The sequence below is a fragment of the Hemicordylus capensis genome, chromosome 6, assembly GCF_027244095.1.
Source record: "Hemicordylus capensis ecotype Gifberg chromosome 6, rHemCap1.1.pri, whole genome shotgun sequence".
NCBI lineage: Eukaryota > Metazoa > Chordata > Lepidosauria > Squamata > Cordylidae > Hemicordylus > Hemicordylus capensis.
This window is the reverse complement of record NC_069662.1, coordinates 170,885,238-170,899,078: the sequence shown is the minus strand read 5'-3', so window position 1 is coordinate 170,899,078 and position 13,841 is coordinate 170,885,238. Positions and strand designations below refer to the sequence as shown.

Sequence of the window (13,841 nt, the reverse complement as noted above, 5' to 3'; positions counted from 1 at the left end):
CCTCCTGGAGAGAGTCCCGGGAGGGACAGGGAGGATGATGGTGGCTGCATCTGGCAAACGAACTGCCCAAGTGGCTGTAACCCCCAGAAAGCTGCCCAAGGTGGAACTGGAGCCAGAGCTCCCCTCCGCTGAGCCGAGCCCCAGCGCCTCTTTCCAGGGGCAGGATTCTGCTGCTCTGGTCCTGGGCACCACCTGGCCTTCTGGCCTGCCTCTGGGCTCCTTCTGGCCCAGCAGCCAGCTTCACACACACACACACACCCCGCGTTGCTCCTGTCGGCCATGGAGGCGCCCGCTTCAATCCACCCAGCGGAGCTTTTGGTTATCACCACCAGAGGTTTCCATCAGTTTGGGGCGGCTGCTGCTTTTATGCTGCCTGGCTGAGGAGCCTCAACTCTTGCACAAAGCAGGCAGAGTTGTCCTTGGTGCAGGAGAAGCAGGCAGGAGGGAGGGGGAAGGGGCTGGTCTCTCCCTCCAAGCCCCTGCTCTCTCCTCTCTCCCCTCCCTCCCCTGCTGGTTTTAGCTCTTTTCCTTGGGCAGCCCACACTGGGAGGCCTTCCCCCCCCCCCACTGGTTGTGTTTGCTCTGGGACCTCCAAGTGCGTACCTGCTTCCCCAAACTCTGCAGAATGAAGCAGCCTTTCCCCAATTCTTGTGGGTGCATGGAATGGGGGGGGGGCTTTGTCCTTGCCTTCCCTGGCAGAGGGGCAAGAGGCGACTTCTCTGGATGTCCTGCTCCCTGCTGGGTGGGCCCCACCTCCAGTGCTCAGCAGACCAACTCAGGCTAGCAGGGCAGGGCAAGCAGGGCAACCATCCCGGGCCCACTCTTTTAACCCCCATTAGAATTAACTGGAAGGGGCCTGCACTGGCTGATTTGCCAGAACTGGAACTCGGCTCCTGAGGCAGGGAATTGAACCCGAGGCCTCTGTCTGCACCCCACGGATCACTTCCTGCTGATGCACTGAGCCAGCAGGCCAGAGCAACCACTGGGCGAGGCCCTTTGAGGGCTGCCTGCCTTCTGTGCCCCACAGGAGGATGGCCTCCAGTCCGGATGGCTGGAAAAGGGGCGTGGACAAATTCTTGGAGGGCAGGTCTGGCTTGATGGCTGTAGGCGGCTTCCACGCTCTGAGGCAAGATGCCTCTGAATCCCAGTTGCAGGGACGGGGCAGAGCTGGGGGAGTGGGGGCTGTGCTCACCCCCTTGGAGGGAGGGAGATAATGAAGGAAACAGGGAGGGGTGGGGCCGGGGTGGGTCCTTTGAACCCATCCGTCCCACTACAGCTGCACCCTTGGCAGGGGAGCAAGGGCCGGAGGAGAGGGGTCCTGCCTTCCCCTCTTGCCTGTGGCTTCTCAGGGGCATCTGGTGGGGGGCCGGGGTGTGAGACAGAGTGCTGGGCAGGCTGGGCCTTCTTGGGCCCGATCCAGCAGGTTGCTCCTCTTGCGCTCTTATGTGCTGGAAGAAGAGCCTGTGCTCAGCGCCAGAGGAAGGAAGCTCTTTCCCCACACTCAGCAGCATCCTCGCACCCAGGAAGGCCGACCCTCCAGGCAGCTGCTCCTCCGGTGGTCCATCATGTGGGGCAGCCAGGCGCTCTTCACTATTGGTAGGCACAGGCCAAGGCGAGGGCGGGGTCTCCCTGCTCCGGCCGCAGGGCAGCCCTGGCCCGGCCCTGGAGCTTCACGGCACGGCTTTTACTCCGTGTACAGAGGACAAGTGCCCTGTCTCCGCTGAAGGGCTGACCCAGAAGGATTTGTGGCGTCCCAGAGGGGCTGCTGCTGCTGCTGCTGCAAGACGGGGCGGGTCAACCTGGAGTTTTGCTGCTGCCCTTCAGGGAGGGCTTGGAGGTCGGCAGAGAAAGGCGGCCTCGCCTGCCCCCCTGTGGCTCTTGCGGCTGTCAGCCCGAGAAAAGGGGGCGGGCACCCCTGGCGCCCCACCTCCGCTTGCTGACGCTGGACTGCGGGAGCGGACGGGAGCCTCGCCTCCCGCCCTCCCCTCCTTCCAGCGGGGAACCACCTCGTGACCTCCTCGTCACCGGCAGCACCCACCCCACATCGTGAGGGGACATGCTCTCTTCCTTGCTGCTGCTGCTGCTGCTGCGCAGGAGGGCCCTGGCGGGAGCCGAGCCGCGGGCCGGCGGGACTGGACGGGCCCCTGGTCGCCTGGGCTTCAGGATCGTCTGATGGCCTCTCGAGTCTCCATTCGTCTGGCCGCCACCACCTGCCGAGAACAGGAGGAGGAGGAATCCACGAACGAACCAACCCAAGCCGCCATGGACACGGCTGGATCGAAACAAGGGACAAGTCGGCGAAGCACAAGCACCCTCCTCCTCCTCCTCTCCTCCCTCGAGCGCTTATTTATCCAGCACCCGCCACGTGGCTGGCTGGCTGGCCGGAGCTGCCGCCAGAAGGAGAGGAGGACGGGCCTCTCGCAGCCCGGCAAGCGGCGAAGGTGTGGGCGGGGCGGGGCGGGGCGGGGCGCTCAGCCCGCGGCGGGGTGGCGCGCCCCTCGTGCCCAAAGCCGAGGCTTCGTGGGCAAGGCGGGTTTGGGGAGGGGCTGGAGTGGAAGGAAGCCGGAGCGGAGGCGCGGCGTGGCCGCTCCAGCCTCGGGGGCAGCAAGGGCCAGAGGGGGCGGGGCCCTCGGAAGGAGCCGGAGCGGGGAGGAGGAGCCTCGTTGGCCCAGAGGCGGGGGGTGGTGGTGCCGCTGGCTGAGGAGCGAAGGTCGCTCGTGGGCAGGAGCGCGCCGGGGACAGCAGACCGGGTGGCGGGGAGGGACGAGGCGCTGCGCAGCAGCAGGCCATGCCGGAGGGGCTGGCGGCGAGAAGGGCTGCCTTCGCTGGGCTCCTGGGCTGGATCCGGAGCCTGGCCTGGGGGAGGGGGGAGCGCGGGACTCGGGCAGGCTGTGCCGAGCAGGGGGCTGGTGGAGCGGACGGGCGGGGGCCGAAGAAGGGCCCGGCCCTGGGGGCGGGGGCGGCGGCCCTGCCTTGGAAGCCCCCCCCCTTCTGCTGAAGCGAGAGGTTCCCCGTCTCTGGCCGCTTCGAGGAGGTTGGCGGCGGCGGCGGCGGGATATAAACAGGCCGAGTAAATGGACTCATAAGCAAAGCTAGCCGGCTGATGAGGCTTCTCTTCCGCGAGCGAGCGAGCGCCTCCCGCCTTTCCTCCTCCCCTTGCTGGCTCGCCCGCCCGCCCGCCCGCCGCCGCTGCTGGCCGCCTAATCGCGATCGGGTGGCCCAGATAAAGCAGGTGCCATGAGGAGCGCCGAGCAGGCCGCCCGCAGCAGCAGCAGCAGCAGCAGCAGCACAGCCCGGGGCCAAGGTGAGCAGCAGGGGGAGAAGCAGCGGGGCCAGCGGCGGCTGGAGAGCCGAGCGGACGCGGAGCGGGGCTGCTGGTCGGCCAAGGAAGCCCCCCGAGAGCTGGGAGGAGGGAGCGAGAAGGGCAGCGAGAATGACCCCGGGGCGGGGCGGGGGAGGCAGGCCGGCCACTGAGGAGGCGAGCGCGCTCCAGGCTGAGCTGGGGCTCCACAAGCGAGCAGCCGCCAGAGGGGAAGGGGGCGGGGCGGGGGGGGCCTTGGACCCTGGACGCCAGCACAGCAGCGGGGCTTCTTGCTTGGAGGCGGAGGAGCGCCGCACAGCAGGCAGGGGGCTCTGGCAGCTGCGCGCTCCTTGCGGCCGCTGGGTCGCACTGCTGCCAGCGGAGAGGCCTTTGGGGCCAAGTGTGAGAGCGGGTGCATGCCTCCATGGGTTGTCGAAGCCTTGAGAAGCCTCTCCCCCTGCCTTGGGGCAGCAAGCAGGACTTGTCCCCTTAGCTAAGCAGGGTCTGCCCTGGTTGCAGATGAATGGGAGACTTGATTTGTGTGAGCGCTGCAAGAGATTCCCCTCATCAGGGGATGGAGCCACTCTGGGGAGAGCAGAAGGTTCCCAGTTCCCTCCCTGGCAGCATCTCCAAGACAAGGCTGAGAGAGAGGCTGCTGCCAGTCTGGGTAGACAATACTGAGCGAGATGGACCAAAGGTCTGACTTGGTCCATGGCAGCTTCCGATGGCCCTACGTTCTTGGGGTCTTCCAGCCAAAGGCAGAAGGGCAGTTCTGCTCAGCAGTCTTGGGCACTGTGAAGTGCCCATAGGAACCTAGGAAGCTGCCTTCTACTGAGTCAGACCCTTGGCCCACCTACTTCAGGATTGGCTACACTGGCTGGCAGAAGCCCTCCAAGGTTGCAAGCAGGAGTCTCTGACTCCCAGCCCTACTTGGAAATGCCACCAGGAATTGACCTGGGGACCTTCTGCAGGCCAGCAGGCCGATGCTCTTCCAGGGAGCCACTCCAGCCCCATCTCCTAAGCAGTGGGCCCTCTCAGTTTTCCCATCTCTGTGTGGAATGAGTTCTGTTCTGGGCGGCAGGATCAAGGCAGTGTGTGCTCACCATGTGTCTTCAGGGTGGGGCCTTCCTGATTCAACCTGAGCGGGATCTACAGTGAACTGAGCGGACTTCCAAAAGCTTGTGGGCATGTGCCCGTGCACACTCCTCCTGAGAGGGAACAGTGCTCCTGAGGGCATAGGAACATAGGAAGCTGCCACATACTGAGTCAGACCCTTGGTCTATCTAGCTCTGTATTGCCTTCACAGACTGGCAGCGGCTTCTCCAAGGTTGCAGGCAGGAGTCTCTCTCAGCCCTATCTTGGAGATGCTGCCAGGGAGGGAACTTGGAACCTAGATGCTCTTCCCAGAGCGGCTCCATCCCCTAAGGGGGGGGGGGATCTCTTCCAGTGCTCACACTTCTAATCTCCCCTTTGTATGCAACCAGGACAGACCCAGCTTAGCAAAGGGGACAGTTCATGCTCATGGCCATCAGACCAGCTCCCCTCCCCTCTACCAAGGGCACCCCCAGGAATCACCCCATCTCCTTGCACCCCAGCCCTGTGCCAATGAGCCCCCACCCTGTTGCTCCTCAGCCCCCACCCCCTGCCTCTTGGAAAGGCAGACCGCAGTGCCCAGCGCCAGGAGGAAGGAGCCGAGGGGCTCTTCCAGGTGCCCCGTTGCCTTGCTCTCTGCCCCTTTGGGTGAGGCACAGCCAGGGCAGGGCGAAGGGGCCTGGTCAGAGGGCCCTCTCATTTTTTCCGTCTCTGTGCGGGATGAGTTCTGTTCTGGGTGGCAGCATCAAGGCAGGGTGCACGCTCATCCTGTGCGTTCAGAGCGGGGCCTTCCTGATTCAGCCTGAGCGGGATCTACAATGAACTGAGCAGACACCCAAAAACTTGTGAGCGGGCGCGCATGTGCGCACATGCCTGAGAGGGCACAGTGGGCCTGGTGCGCACAGGCCAGGGGAGGTGGCCGGAGGCCAGTTGGCCACCTGCACCCATCAGCTGCTTGAAGCAGCCGCCTCACCCGGCCTCAGGAGACCTTGAATGTTTGGTGGTGGTGGATGCACAAATGTGTCAGCAGTGCCTTCATTCTCCACGCAAGGCTTTTTGACCCAAGAACAAGCACATGAGGGGGATTGTTTTCTAGTAGGAATCAGCAGCAACTAGTGTGCACTTGGGCGGCGGGGGGGGGGGGGAGGAGAGCCCAGAGGAAGGAGCCCCCCCTCCATGCTGGTGGGCTCAGGTATTTATCGAAGCCCCCCAACCAAGAGGAAAGTAGGGACAGGCAGAAAAGCAGGGGGGGCAGCACGAGACAGAAAGGGGGGAGAAAGGAGAATGCAAGGGCAAAAGGGAGAAAGCAGGAAAAGAGGGGCGGGGAGAAAGAGGGGCAGGAAGGGGAACTCGAGGGAGAGGAAGCCAGAACTTGCACCCCCACACACACACACGCACACCAAACCAACAAGCTCACCGGGCAACTCAAGCTTCCCAGCAGCCGGCAAATCCTCCATCCACACCAAGGAGCTTCTTCCAGCCCCTCCCTAGGAATCAGACTGGCTGGAACTGCTGGAGTAGCAGCTGTTCCAGCCAATAAGACCACAACGGCAGTTACAGGTAGGGAGGAGGGGCTGGAAGAAGCTCCCTGGCTTGGAGGATTTGCAGCCTGCCGGTAAGTTTGAGTTTCTCTGTTAGTTTGTGGTTGGTTGGTTGGTTGGTTGGTTTGCTGTGTGTGCGTGTGCGTGGCCACTCCTGCCTTTAGGAACATAGGAAGCTGCCCTATACTGAGTCAGACCCTTGGTCCATCTAGCTCAGGATTGTCTGCACAGACTGGCAGCGGCTTCTCCAAGGTTGCAGGCAGGAGTCTCTCCTCTCAGTGCTGTCTTGGAGATGCCGCCAGGGAGGGAACTTGGAGCCTAGATGCTCTTCCCAGAGCGGCCCCATTATCCCCTCAGGGGAATCTCTTGCAGGGCTCACACATGTGGTCTCCCATCCAAATGCAACCAGGGCAGACCCTGCTGAGCGAAGGGGACCAGTCCTGCTGGCTTCCACCGGACCAGCTCTCCTTTGCTGATGAGCTGAATAGAAGCGCGTCTGTTTAGTGTTCAGTTCCTCAACCGCTCCTGAGTGTTCCTTTTCCCAGCAACTGCCTCTTTCACCAGTCGGAACTTGAAAATGGCCTCCATGTGCTGCCTCTGCTGGGCACTTGATGCTGCTTTGAAGATCAACCCCCCCCCCACTTCAGTTGGGGCCAGCAGCCCAAGGAATATTATATACCGATGTCATAATATAACATATAGTATAGTATAGTATAGTATAATAGACAACCGTTTCTCAGGAGCACATGGGGTGGGGGCTCGTCCTGCCCGCTTCTGGTCTGAGCCCTAAATAGCAATAGCAATAGCACTTACATTTATCTACCGCTCTATAGCCAGAGCTCTCTAAGCGGTTTACAATGATTTAGCATATTGCCCCCAACATTCTGGGTACTCATTTTACCAACCTCAGAAGGATGGAAGGCTGAGTCAACCTTGAGCCCCTGGTCAGGATCGAACTTGTAACCTTCGGGTTACAGGGCGGCAGTTTTACCACTGCACCACCAGGGGCTCTAAAGCATCTGACTTTAGGACCAATGGGCATTCCGGGGCGCCCCTGCAGCCTTGGTGGCTAGCAGTAGTCAGAAAAGGGCAAGTGGATCTCAGAAACAGGGCATAGTCTAACCAGAGGTGGCAGATGTTGTGTGCCCCCCCCATACCTTTGGGATGGATGGAGAGGCCGACACATCTGAACAGAAGGATCACCGTCCCTCTAGATACTTGTCTGGGATGTAAAGGACTGTTGGGAGTTTCCCTTCTGGTCTGAGTCATGTGCCCAAAGGCAGTGCCCGGGCAGGAGCTGGGACCGGGCGGGCGAGGGGTGAGATGACTGGCCCCTCCCTCCTTCCTCTAAGCCCCCCTCTCCTGGAGGCCAGAGAAAGAAGCTGCAGGCCGCTTCCAGACAGCAAGATGGGCGGATTGGGGCCAGAGAGAGACTGGGGGGCTGGCAGCAGGAGTTGGGATGCCTCTTGGGAGGCAGAGTTTCGCGCTCTGGTGTCACCTGTTGCTGACTTCTCTGGGACTGCTTTGCTGCCTCCGTCCAGTTCTGAAACTGTACGCTTTTGTTAATCAACCAAAGAGCACCCAGACATCCTGTGCCTCCCACGATCCCTCCTTCCAAGGGAAACCAGAACCCAAAGTGTGCTGCAAATCCCTGGATCTTCCCACCCTTTGGAAAAGCAGAGGCCGCGGAGCAATATAGGGACCTAGGAAATGCAGACGTTTGCCCCGGGGGAGACCACAGGCCTGTCTCTTTCTCAACATGCCATGGCTCCCCAATGCAATCATTTCAACTGGGGTTTTTTCTTTTCTTCCAAATTTGCAATACATCAGGAAAGTTATTAGCAGCAGGTTTGGTCCCCTGTCAGTCCAGAGGCAAAACCTCCTCCTCAGATGCCCAGTTTTAACGAAGGGATCGATGGTGGGCATCAGCTCCTAGGAAGCTGCCTGCAGCTCGGCCGTGGCCCGTCTAGCTCCTAACCCCACATCTCTGCACTGACACACCTGGAGGTGATTGGGGGCCCGGGACCTCAAGGCCTCTGGAGCCCCCCCCCGCAAACAAAGCATCCTTATGCTCTGCCGGGCAACTACACCACCCAGGACAGGCTAAAGAGGATTGGGGGGGCCCCAGGGGCTGTGGAGGCCCTGTGTGGTGTAGTGGTTAGAGTGGTGGGCTAGGACTGGGGAGACCCGAGTTCAAATCCCCATTCAGCCTTTTGATCCTTGCTGGGTGACTCTGGGCCAGTCACTTCTCTCTCAGCCTAACCTGCTTCACAGGGTTGTTGTGAGGAGAAACTTAAGTATGTAGTACACCGCTCTGGGCTCCTTGGAGGAAGAGTGCAGCAGGACATAATTTTTTAAAAATAAAAATAAAAAATTTTTAAAAGCGCCTCTGGACACACCGCCCCCGCCCTTTGCTGAGAGCCAGCCCGGGTTATCTCAGTCTTCTGCCATGCCTGGAGCAGGCTGAGTAGAGGCCGTAGCTCTGGCCGATATCCCGGCAGGGCCTGGGGTTCGGGAGTAGCCGGGCAGCAATGGGGCAGCAACGAGACGGTCTTTCCCCCTGCAGGGAAGTGGGTTTTCTACCAACCCGGAACGGGCACAACCCAGTGTGTGCCAGCGGCGTGGGGAAATGGGCCGCCCTCCCTCTGCCCAGTGGCTCAGGAGCCCAGGCAGGCGGCAAGCTGGTCTGGGCCCTGCCTGCCTGGGGTGGGCTCGAGATGTGCCCTCAGGCCAGCTGCCGGCTGCGGGGGCCAGGCCAGGGGGAGGGGTGTGTGGCGCCCCTTTCCCTGGCCTGGCCACCCCACCCCCTGGGGCCGCCAAGCCCCCTGGCCTCCCCCTCAGTGCCTCCCCATCACTTCCGTGGCTGCACAGGGCTCCCTCGCTCGCTCGCTCGCTCGGCGGCCGCCGCGCTTCATGTGGTTCCTCCCAAGGCTGAGGAAGGAAATGGGCGCAGCAAGGCAAGGTGGGGTTTCCCGTCTCCAACACTCTCTGGGAACAACAGGCCCCGCCAAGGTGAAGGGGGCGGAGGAGGGGGGTGGCGAGGAGGCTGGAAACGCCACACGCCAGAGTCCTGCGTTGCTGAAGCCGGACTCCTGCCCACCCGCCCTGGCTCCCCCTTTATCAGCCCCACTTCTCCCCAAAGCCTGTAGGACAGCCATCCCCAAACTGTGGCCCTCCAGATGTTGCTGAACGACCATTCCCATCATCCCAGCCACAATAGCTGGGGGTGATGGGAATTGTAGTTGAGCAACATCTGGAGGGCCACAGTTTGGGGATGCCTGCTGCAGTAGAAGGCCGGGGGTTCAACTTCAGGAGTGGGGGGGGTCTGTCTCAAGCCCCCTGGGATGGGCTTCCCGGTCGCCCCCGGAGGCTCACAGGCAGGCAGCTCCATCAGCCCCACTGCAAGCCAGCTTGTGGCCCTGAGAGCACATCTGGAGCTGAGTTGGGGGGGGGCCTGGGTGCTTATCGCCCTCCTCCCTGTATCTGTGGGTGTCCAGCCCTGAGGAGCTGTGCTGGAGGACGGGGCCCCTCGAGGTCAGCAGACCCCTGGAATGCACAGGGGTGCCCTGCGCGTGTGGGGCAGCCGGGACTGCTAGGCAGTCCCGAACGTTGCTTCTGAAAAGCTCTGCCGGAGAGGGTTCCTTTTTCTGACGTGGGGCTGGCGCCCGGGATCTTGGCCTGCTTCTACCTGCCAGGTGGGGCTGAGATTGCAAAGCGATAAAGGCCTTTCCCAGGTTTGGCTCTGGCCCCTGGGAACACCTCCCCCCCCCTGGGCCTGTGGCAGAAGGGTGGGGAGGTTCACAAGTCTGATCACGAGAACTGGATCAAAGGGCAGTCGGAGCGTGTTGGAGGGAGCCTGCTTCCTCTTTGCAGCAAGTCCAAAGGGCCTCTCTGCACTCACTGGGTTCGACTGGCCAGCAAGAAAGAAGTCCACCTGCCACCCTCCTTTGCATCCTGCTGTGGCTTGGAGCTCGTTCGTGTTATTGGCCCACAGAGATGGAGGTGGGAGGCAGGCAAAGGGGCCCCCTCCGGACTCTGCAACCCCGTGAGGGCACCATGGTGGCGCCAATTCAGACGAGAGATGTGAACCTCAGTATGCCTCCCTTTCTGTTTTTGTCCCTTTGATTTTCATGTCTCTCCTCTTTAAACTGCTTTGGGAATGTGGTGTTGAAAAGCCTGGTACAAAAAAGAAGAAGAAATAGTTAGTTACTGTTCTCTCTGCCATGAATTCTTTCTGACTGCCTTGATGTGCGTGAGATTCAGAGCCATGGTTTCCTTGTGCTCTGACTGTCCGTTACCTTGGCCTCTGTATTTCCAATATGTGAAATGGGCACATTTGCTCAAGAATGTTTTCATGCTTCATTCAGAGGCAATATGCCACTCACTGCAGTCAAGTTGCAGGGCACCAAGGCAGCAGGAAAGGGGGGTCCACAGCCCTCTCCTGGGCATCCCTGGTGCTAGTTCCTGGGTCTGGGTGCTGCTCACGACAGAACAATCAGGATCCACAGTAAACGATGTGGATTTGTCTGTGTTATAAACAAGAAGTGTACGCCAGTTGCAAGTGGAAACCCACTTACTCTTCTAAGGAAGCGCTTCCTGTTTTAACTATGCATATTTTTTTATTGAATCTATTAAAGACTGATTTAGAAAATTGCCACTTCTGTTGTCTTTTTTTCACTCCTTCGCTTCCTTCAGCACAAGTGCCCCAGGCAGCAAATGGTTTCTAGAAGGCACATAATCTGGACCACCCCCGCTTTTCTGGTCACCCCCCCCCGACCTTTAGGCTGGCTACGGGCCTGGGCCAGAGTCCAGAAGAAGGAGGCCCCCTGGCCGTACCCCCGTTGGGTCTCCACACTGCTTGGACCTTGTAGCCCAGTCATCTCCTCAGGGGTCCCCTGAGCTGGACTGTGGAGCCGGAGCCCAGCACAGCCCTGCCCTGCCGGGGGCTGAGCCTCAAGGCAATTCCTGCCGCCAAGGTTTCCACCACCACGTCCCCCTCTCTGCCTCTTCCGCTCCCTCCAAAAGGTGCCCCCCCCGCCACTTCCCTTTGATTCTGAAAACTGCATCTCCACGAGCGCCCCAGGCTGCCTGGCAGGATGCGATCTGCCTGCCCTCTGCCCCATGGCAAGCGAGTGCGCAAGAGCCCCGCGCGGCCAAGTGGGTCCCCTTGGCAGGGCTCCGATCCGGAGGGGGGCTGGGCTGGGCTGGGCTGGGCTGGGGATGCGAGCAGGCCACCCCGAGCAGGCCCTGCTGCTGCTGCTGCTGCTGCTGCTACGCCCCCCAGCTCATCCGGTGGCCAGTCCCAATTGTGCGCTGGGGGATGCGCGTCTCTTTTCTCCTTCCAGGCAGGCAGGAAGGAAAAGGATTCCTGGCACGGCAGACTAGCTCTGAGGCAGACACAGGAGCCAGCGGCCAGCCATGGGCAACCTCCAGGGGGCCCTTCCCCATCCTCGTGGCCGCAATCTCTGCTCCTGGCATCGGGCTTCGAGCCCAGACGAAGGTGCCCCCAGCAGCAAGAGCAGGTAGGAGCAATACAGGGGTCTCTGTGTGTGTTGGGGGGGGGGGGGTCAGCAGCCCGGTGGACTGACCGGCTGAGACAGCTGGAGGACCAAGTCCAGAGAGGGGATTTCTTTTCTTGGGGGGGGGGGCGCGCGACAGAACTAAGTTTGGGCTTCTGTCCATAGCTGCTGGTGAACCCCTCCCCACACCCCCAAGTAGTTGGCCACCCCACACAAGGCACCTGGAGGCTGCTCTCCCAGAAGCACAAGCCGGACAGGCAGAGGGACCCCCCCCCCGCCTCACAAGAAGCACATGTTGAGTCTGGAGTCTCTAGACCAGAAGGTGTCCGTCCCGACTCTCCAAAATGCCACGGGGCAGGGGGGGCACCCTGAGGGTTCTCTGCTGGCCTTTCAGCTGCAAAGGGGCTACCTTTTGCTGGCTGGGGGGTTGTGCAGCTTCCAGCCTGGCCTGATCTCTCTGGATCTGAGTGAGGAGGAACCTCTCCTGCATGCGGTGGCCAGAGGCAACCAGCGGGCGGGCAGGCTGAGCCAGTTTGCTCTGTGAATGTGCGCGTGCACACACACACACACACACACACACACACACACACACACACACACACACACACACACCCGCCTGCTTGCGTCTGATGTTGTTTATTTCTTCCATTTGGGAGCAGTTAGCCCATGTTAGCCCAACCTACCTCACAAGGTTGCTGGGAGAATCAGTGAGAGGGGCTTCCTCCCCCCCCCACTCAGCAAGTTTCCTCGCTCCTGCCGACCACCTCCCTGGATAGCAGGCGTTGCAGCCTTGCCTTCAGAAAGGGACTAGACTAGATGCCCTTTGGGAGCCTCCTGTGCTGCTGGATTGCCATGGGATGATGCCCAAGCCCCCCCCCGAAAGCCTGGCTGGAGCTTAGTGCCCCGCCCAGACCTCCCTGTGCCCCCCCCCGGCTTTTGCCCAGGACCCTTGCCCTGCCAGGGAGGCAATGGGGGGGGCACAGAGCCCTCGGCTCCTTGGACCAGGCACTTGCAGAGCTGCTTCCCCTGTGACCGCATAACAAATCCTCCCCCCGCTGCCCATCCCCACCTTTGAGCCACTGCTTTGGGGCCCGGGGCCCGGACTTCTGGCTCCCTGCTCAGCTCCAGGCCCGCCCTCCTCCTGTGCTGCTGGGAACCTACGTTTCTCCCCTTGGAGCTGGCGACTGAGCCCAAGATGCCTGGATGGGTCTCCGCATTGCTCTTCCTTGGCCACTTGCCCTGCTGACCGGCCGGAGGCTCCCCCTTCCTTCCCGCTGCACTGGGATTCTTCTCCAGCGCCTGCCGCCTGCCTGGCTCAGGGTCCTGTGTGGCCCTCCAGGGGCTGGGGGGAGAAGGGGTCCCCCTGGACCCAGAGCAGGCAGAAGGGACGCTTTGCAAGGCAGCTTGTTCCCGCCTTTCACGGCTTTTGCTGCCCCATTTGGCGGCAAGGGCCCCTTCCTCCCTGGCTTTGTCCTCTGAGTGGCTGCTTCCTCCCTCCTCGTGGCTTCTGTGGGGTCCCAACTCTAGACTGCTGACCCCTTTCCAGTCCACCCCGATCTCTCTCGGCCTCCTCTCTGGCTCTCTGCCTGCCTGCCACCTCCCTTCGCTCTCTCTCGGCCCCTGAGCCGACTCTGGGCTCCCTCTCTGGCCACTCGCCTGTGGAGCTCTTCTTCACAGGAACTGAGGAAGCTGCCACATACTGAGTCAGACCCTTGGTCCATCTAGTTCAGTACTGTCTTCCCAGACTGGCAGCAGCTTCTCCAAGGTTGCAGGCAGGAATCTCTCAGCCCTATCTGGAGATGTTGCCAGGGAGGGGACTTGGAGCCTTCTGCTCTTCCCAGAGCAGCCCCATCCCCCACCTCAGGGGAGTATCTGGGCGCGCTTGTACACACACACACACACACACACACGTTGTCTCCCATTGAAATGCAAACCCGCGCAGAGCTGACAAAGCAAAGGGAACCATCCCTGCTGGCTGCCATGCTTGCTTTCCTGAGCCCCCGGGCTTCTCCCTCCTGGGGTGGGGCTTTAGGGCAGGGGCAGCCTTGGGGAGCCTTCCCAGCCTCCGGGGCTGACCTGTCTGTTGCTTCCTCTCTAGCCCTGCAGCTGCCTGCCCCATTGACCCCCCCAAATACTCCCGCATCAAGAACTGGCAGACGGGCACCATCCTGTACGACACACTCAGCGCCCAAGCCATGCAGGTGAGGGGGGGGGAGGGAGTTGGGGGGGGCCTTGGGGGGCTTCTGCCTGATTCCTCTCCGCTGAGCTGGCAGACAGCGGGACCCTCCTGGCAAGTGGGGAGGGCAGGCTGCACCCCTACCCAGCGTGCAGGAGGGGCCGCTTCAGTCCCGGTGGCTGGCGAGCAAAGCAGTGCCAGGCTCAGCCCTG

The 13,841-nt window shown here is 61.5% G+C and overlaps 1 protein-coding gene across 2 annotated transcripts in view; it reads left to right on the top strand.

Moving 5' to 3' along the window:
- The first annotated feature begins 5,016 nt into the window (after positions 1-5,016).
- The window catches only part of NOS3 (nitric oxide synthase 3), a 54,312-nt gene continuing 45,487 nt past the window's right edge, over positions 5,017-13,841 (top strand). The window contains exons 1-3 of one of the 2 annotated variants that reach the window (XM_053260363.1): positions 5,017-6,008; positions 11,280-11,456; positions 13,552-13,654. In XM_053260363.1, the coding sequence (XP_053116338.1) occupies positions 11,353-11,456; positions 13,552-13,654 (207 nt within the window). In that variant the 5' untranslated portion in view covers positions 5,017-6,008; positions 11,280-11,352. The remainder of the gene's footprint in view (positions 6,009-11,279; positions 11,457-13,551; positions 13,655-13,841) is intronic. The other variant, XM_053260362.1, reaches the window with a different exon arrangement.